This window comes from Sturnus vulgaris, chromosome Z, assembly GCF_052056855.1.
Source record: "Sturnus vulgaris isolate bStuVul1 chromosome Z, bStuVul1.hap1, whole genome shotgun sequence".
Classification (NCBI taxonomy): Eukaryota; Metazoa; Chordata; class Aves; order Passeriformes; family Sturnidae; genus Sturnus; species Sturnus vulgaris.
Window position 1 is genome coordinate 65,556,701 of NC_142283.1, and position 6,000 is coordinate 65,562,700.

General features: G+C 36.7%; 1 protein-coding gene across 3 annotated transcripts in view; it reads left to right on the plus strand.

Moving 5' to 3' along the window:
- ARL15 (ARF like GTPase 15) overlaps nt 1-5,614 on the plus strand; it is a 227,468-nt gene extending 221,854 nt beyond the window's left edge. For all 3 annotated transcript variants that reach the window (XM_088157349.1, XM_088157347.1, XM_088157348.1), the window contains one exon: nt 399-5,614. In XM_088157349.1, the coding sequence (XP_088013475.1) occupies nt 399-551 (153 nt within the window). In that variant the 3' untranslated portion in view covers nt 552-5,614. The remainder of the gene's footprint in view (nt 1-398) is intronic.
- The last annotated feature ends 386 nt before the right edge of the window (nt 5,615-6,000 follow it).

Sequence of the window (6,000 nt, forward strand, 5' to 3'; positions counted from 1 at the left end):
AGTGTTTATCAATAAGAGTATAATGAAACATACATTTTTAACATTGAAATACAAACACAACCTAAAATTTCTTATTTAATTTTGCTGTTTTGGATATGTTTTTGAGCACATGTTTCATGTGCTTTGCTGTTTGCCTCAAGTCAATACAATTCTTCCTCAGACCTCCCATGCTGTTAAATGTATGGGTAGAATGGTAGCTTCCAAGCAGGTCACTCACCCCTAAAGAAAACACTTTCGGGTCGTGTCATATAACCTGTATTATAAGAGCAGCTGTGGGTAAGATTCTAAAAATTAATATCCTGATTTTTTTACATGTTTTTGTTTGGTTTAGTTTTGTTTGGTTTTTTTAGATGTGAGACAGAGAGTTGTCATAATGTCTCTCTTTTTTTTCTTAATAGATAAAAAAATATTTTGAACTTGAGCCACTTGCACGTGGAAAGCGCTGGATTCTTAGACCCTGCTCCTTGGATGATATGGAGGCAGTAAAAGACAGCTTCTCCCTTCTAATAAACTTGCTAGAAGAGAGAGACTTCGAACCTTCAAGAATGTGAAAGCCAAGAGAAAGAAGAGGTTCCCACGCATCGCTGTAACCTGCTCACTCTGTCACAGCTTAATTATGGTGTAGTATCAAGGCTGAGCTGTGATATGTTGTTCATACAGAGTTAATGCAGAATGTCCTTTGGTTAAAATAAATGTTCTGTGAATCAGGTGCACAGCTATTTCCAGTAAAGTTGTCTAACTACTGAAGTAGGAAGTTCCTCTTTGTTTACCACTATTTCTGCACACTGCATGTTGCTTTCTTGCATTGCGATCATCCTTGGTAGAAAATTTTACACGCACAAAAATAATGTAGTCTGTAAAGGAGAAATTCCATGTGCTACCTTGAATTTTACAAAATAACTAATGTCTAAAGAATTTATGAGTCTAATTTAGCTTGTTTATTGACCTCACATAATGGAAAAGCACAGCCACTGAGAACCTTAATAGGATACCTAAAAGGCAAGCAGTTTCATGTTAATGCAAAGGTTATTCCTGAGGTTTTGCTAAGTGAAAACACAGTTGAGATAGTTGACTCAACAAGGTAGTTGAGTCTCTCTTAAAGTCACTGCATAACCCTGCCAGAGGCAGTATGGTATTTTTCTGGAAGTTTGCTGAAAAGAAAATTTATGAACAGATGTGCACAGATAACAGTAGTTGGGGAAAGTAACTGACATAAACAGGTGATCTAGGTAAAAATGATTTTTAGAAGTATATGAAAGATTTTAGAAATAAACAGAAGTTGGATAAAGTAATAATTTTCATTGAAAGTAGTTTTCCATAAGAAAAGTAGGGCAAATATCTGTTAGTTTATCTGTGGAGGCTTTATTACTAGTTAGAAGTATAAGTGATTTTAATACTTCCTTTATCACTCATTCATAGACTACTACTGTTATTGTAACATTGCGAAGGCATCTGTCCCGTAATTAAGGGTCTTCCAGTGTTTGTACTATAAGCTTCTCTTTTCAAGGGGATTATATCTTGTTCTTTCAAACTTCCTCTGGGCTGTGTTACTTAGAAGACAAAAAAGTAGTCATTGGAAACAACATTTGTAATACATTTAGAAAAAGTCGATTTGGTTCATGTAACACAGTCCACTTTTCCTCTTTCCATGTTTTCCCCATTGTAGATTTGCAGTATTTTGGCTGCCTTTTCTTGATGTTTGAAAACCTCATAAACTGATTTTGCTCATTAAAGGAACGTGCCTGGCCACTGGTTCACAGTGACAGCAGGGTACGTGCAGATCAGTCACTGGACTGGTGCACGCCTTGAATGCTGTGCCTTGCACATTCAGCTACCCTTGTGCATGAGTGTCTGCAAACTCGAGTGAGGTGTCGTTAGATCCTCATCAACTCTGCTTCTGTCTTGAAACACATAACGCCTTGTTTTCAGGGCTTTAAGCAACATATCTTTCTATTCTGAGCATTTAGCTTCTGTTTGAAGTTTATTGTAATTTCTCACTAGTTTATTTGGGGATAAGAAAATTGTAAAGATCAGCTTTTAAAGGCTCATAAAAGCCATTTCTCTATTAATTGTAATTTTGCTCTTTGTTAAACAAAATGTTTCTCATAGGTATTTTAGTTTACTTTTCAATTTCCATAAATTTCTTGCATTGCTTCCACTGTTTTAACTGCTTCCTCTTATCAAAAAGAAGCTGGGAAAACTGGTAAAAACTCCCTGTTTAATTTTGAGATGGAATAGGCAGGAAGCCTGAAGGGCATGTTGTTGCTTTGTTTTTTATTCTCTTTCCTGCCAGGTCAATCGTCTCACTGCTGATACTCTTGGAAACAACCAAGAACTGGAATTGTTCATTTTAAAGCACAGAGGAGCCCTGCTTTGATTCACTTCTCTCTGCACACTTTAGTTGGGACCCAGCTGCCCATCAGTTTCTCTTGTGGGGGCTAAGGAGGTTTCTTTTCCTGGATTTAAAGAGGAACTGGATCTAATTTACATTTCCAAACTCTTTCTTTGCTGACATGAGCTTAAAGGCTTCAGAGTCCCCAGGTTTTCACAAGGTCCCCAGTTTTCTGTTCTTTTTAGGGACAATGAAAAATAAGTGGGGAGGAGGAGTAGGAGCATTATTTCCCAGAGAAGGCAGGCAGTTTGGGAAGGCAAGATGAGGGATTCCAAGCTTTTACTACTTTTTCATTGGCCATCAGTTAGAAGATGTGAAATAACATTTTTTCACTATTTTCCCCTGCTTTCATTTAGTTATGGACCAAAAGGTACAGAAAATGAAAATAAGCCCAACTGTATTGCATTCTTGAAACTGTACTTATTTCTACCATCAGTGAGTTTGTCTGGTCCAAAAACTTTAGTGGCTCCTTTTGGTCGTGATCTCCCACCTATGCACTGTTTGAAGGTGCTACATGGAAAGGCCCAAGAAGTCCATGATAATGTGGTTTTGGAGTATGCCAGTGGCCACTTAGACTAGGACCTTTTGATACTTCAATGTTTTTTCTTTAGGCAAATTTCAGCTGCACAGAAGCAGTTTTTGATTTTAATTTTCAGAATTATTTTGAGTAAACTTTTTCTTACTAATACAGTGATCATTCCTCATCACAGGTTGAAACAATACCTCATAACTGCTGAAGGCTAAGACCAACACTTATCTTTACTTTGAATGTAGTACTTCTGTGGTTTTGTGTTGTAATGGACTTATAGATGTGTACCTTTTTAATGTCTATAAACAACTTTACCTTTTTATGAGGGGATAACAATGTTCATAGCAGCTCATGTCACACTCCCTTGTCTGCAGTGTTGTTGAATGCTCTGGCTATGGTAGAATATGTAAGCATCATGCAATTTTCATTCAGATAACCAATCTCAACTGCTTTAGTTTTTGTTTGTTTATTTGTTTGTTTTAATATTTTCAAATGTGTTTGTCATTTAGGTGGAATAAACTTGGGCACTAGGCTTTACTTTCCATGCAAGTTCATTAAGGAGTGAACATTGTCTTTTAAAAAAAAGATATTGTGCTTTAATGTTCTTTAGCCATCTGTTAAATTACTTTGTGTGTGTATGTGTGTGTGCCCACACTGGGCTTCTTCTCAGACTTGTGGCTGTCTGCAGTGTCTCAGCCGTCAGAATGAAAACATTATCAATCAGTATCCAACAACAGCTGGTTTTGACAACCTTCTGTCTGCTGCCTAATGCTTTACAACTCATCAGTAAGGCTTCTTTGTCTGCCCACTCTGAGCTGGTAATCTTAACTGCTTCATGTTGTGTCCTGTACTTGTACTTCTAGCATTTGTATGGCTTAAAAGTTAAGTCTTAGTGGGTTTTGATATTCTTTCTTGCTGTATAATGCTCCATGTGTATCTTAGCTTGCCTATTCAAATGCGCTATACAAAAATCTGTGATGTATTATTTTGTTTAACTTCTTGCATTTCATTATATTTATAGAAGTTGCAGATTTTTGTACCGTATTACTTAATACAGTTGCCTTTTTGTAATGGCAATTAATTTATATTACAAAAGTTTGTATCTTTACTGTAGTCAAAAGTATTAGTTAACTGCCATATTATCTTGACTTTATACTAAAAATACAGTATCAACAGAAGTTGACCCAATCAAGTGGTCAACTGCTGACATGGGGAACTTGTACTGTTTGTGATTTATACATGATTTCCACTATCAAACAAAAAAAAGAAAAAAAAGAAAAAAAAAAGAAAATAAACACTGTGTAGAATTGACTTGATAAGCTCTTTCTTTTCGTGCCAGTTTGGGAGCATGGCATATTACCTTGATTAGAATTCTTCAAGTTAAGTTGTTTACTCATAATTGAAAACAAATACTACTGTATAACCATTGATACATCATACATATTTGCACATTCATGTACATACATATGAAATAGAAACTTCCAAAAATCAGCTGATTTCTTACCACAGCAAGATGTTGTTACTCTGGAAGTATATCTCAAAGATATTGCAGGTTTACTGGTGAAACAGAGATTGGAATAATCCCTGCACAATTATTCCATAATATTAAACTGAGGGACATGTTTGTGTGACTAGAAATTCTTTTTAAATAAACGACGTGGCAAAGTATGAGCAAAGCTGAGCAAAGGAATATATTCTGGGAAAAATAGAAGCTTCCTGAAACAGCTCAATGTTATCCTATCAAACACTGTTTGAGTAGAAGGTGCTCTCACAATGCATGTTGTAACAGTTGATGGAAGAGCACCACTGCTAAACCAGCCTGGAGCTGCTAACACAGTCACTGAGGTATGCTTTTTTCATGTCACTGTTTTATAAATCTGCCTCTTAACCAAGACTAGGAATGAAATTAAAGATTTGTAAACTGACAATTCTTTTTAATTCTTTTCTTTCATACAAATAGGAACTGAAAACCAGCTAATCATGCCTCATTTGATAGCTCTTAAAAGAATTTTCATTAGCTCATTAGCCCTTTGACCTAATAGTTTAAACAAATAAAAACATCTGTTTGTGTCAGCTGTAGGGTTAGTCATCCAGGGCCCAGGTTAACGTGAGGATAAGAGGGAGTCCCATATCCTACATGAAAACAAAAACCATACATTTTTCAGCATCTATAGTTAAAAAGGACCCCTGAAATCGAGTAGGCTGTACTGAATTCTTTTAGGTGAAGAAACTGAAGAAAATCATTACCCTTTTCAATCCTCTTCCCTCATGACTGAACTGACTAATTTCATTGTGTGGGTTTGACTGAAGATGAAGTTTAATTTAAATAGTTCTGAGACATTTATTCTTAATTCTAGCTGCTTATAATGTATTTTAGCTTTTATCACAGCTATGTTTAGAGAACCAAAACAGGCTATATATAATACTTGTTCATTCAGTGAATTTCATAGGAAAATATAATGTGGTATTCTGGTGGGTTTTAATGGGATATATTCAGGACAGCCTTGCTTGTGGAAGGTGTGTTTGTGCACCAAACATGTTCAGCATTTCCATTTATAATATCTGAAAAATACCTTAATTTTTTAATCACTGAGTCTCCCTAGGAAAGGCAGATATGCGAATGTTGGTATTGGTACTAACAGTAGTCTGTGGAGCTCCAGTTACCTGTGGCAATAAACTGGAAGAGAATGGAAGTATTCTAATCTTGTTGTCTGGTTTACAGAAAACCCAACTGAAATAATCAGCAAAAGGCCCCATACTGGTTTGGGATGATTATGGCAAGAGAGACACTCTTTGCCTGAAAAGAGTCAGAATCACAGAATATTCTGAGTTGGAAGGAACCCACAAGGATCATCAAGTCCAGCTCCTGGCCCTGCACAGAACCATGCCCAAGAATGGTAACACGTGCCTGAGAACATTATCTAGAGGCTTCTTGAGCTGTCAGGCTGGTGTTGTGACCATTTCCCTGGGGAGCCTGTTCCAGTGCCTAAACACCTTCTGGGTGGAGAACTTTTCCCTAATTCCAACCCAAACCTCCCCTGACACAGCTTCCAGCCATTCCCTCAGGTCCTGTCACTGG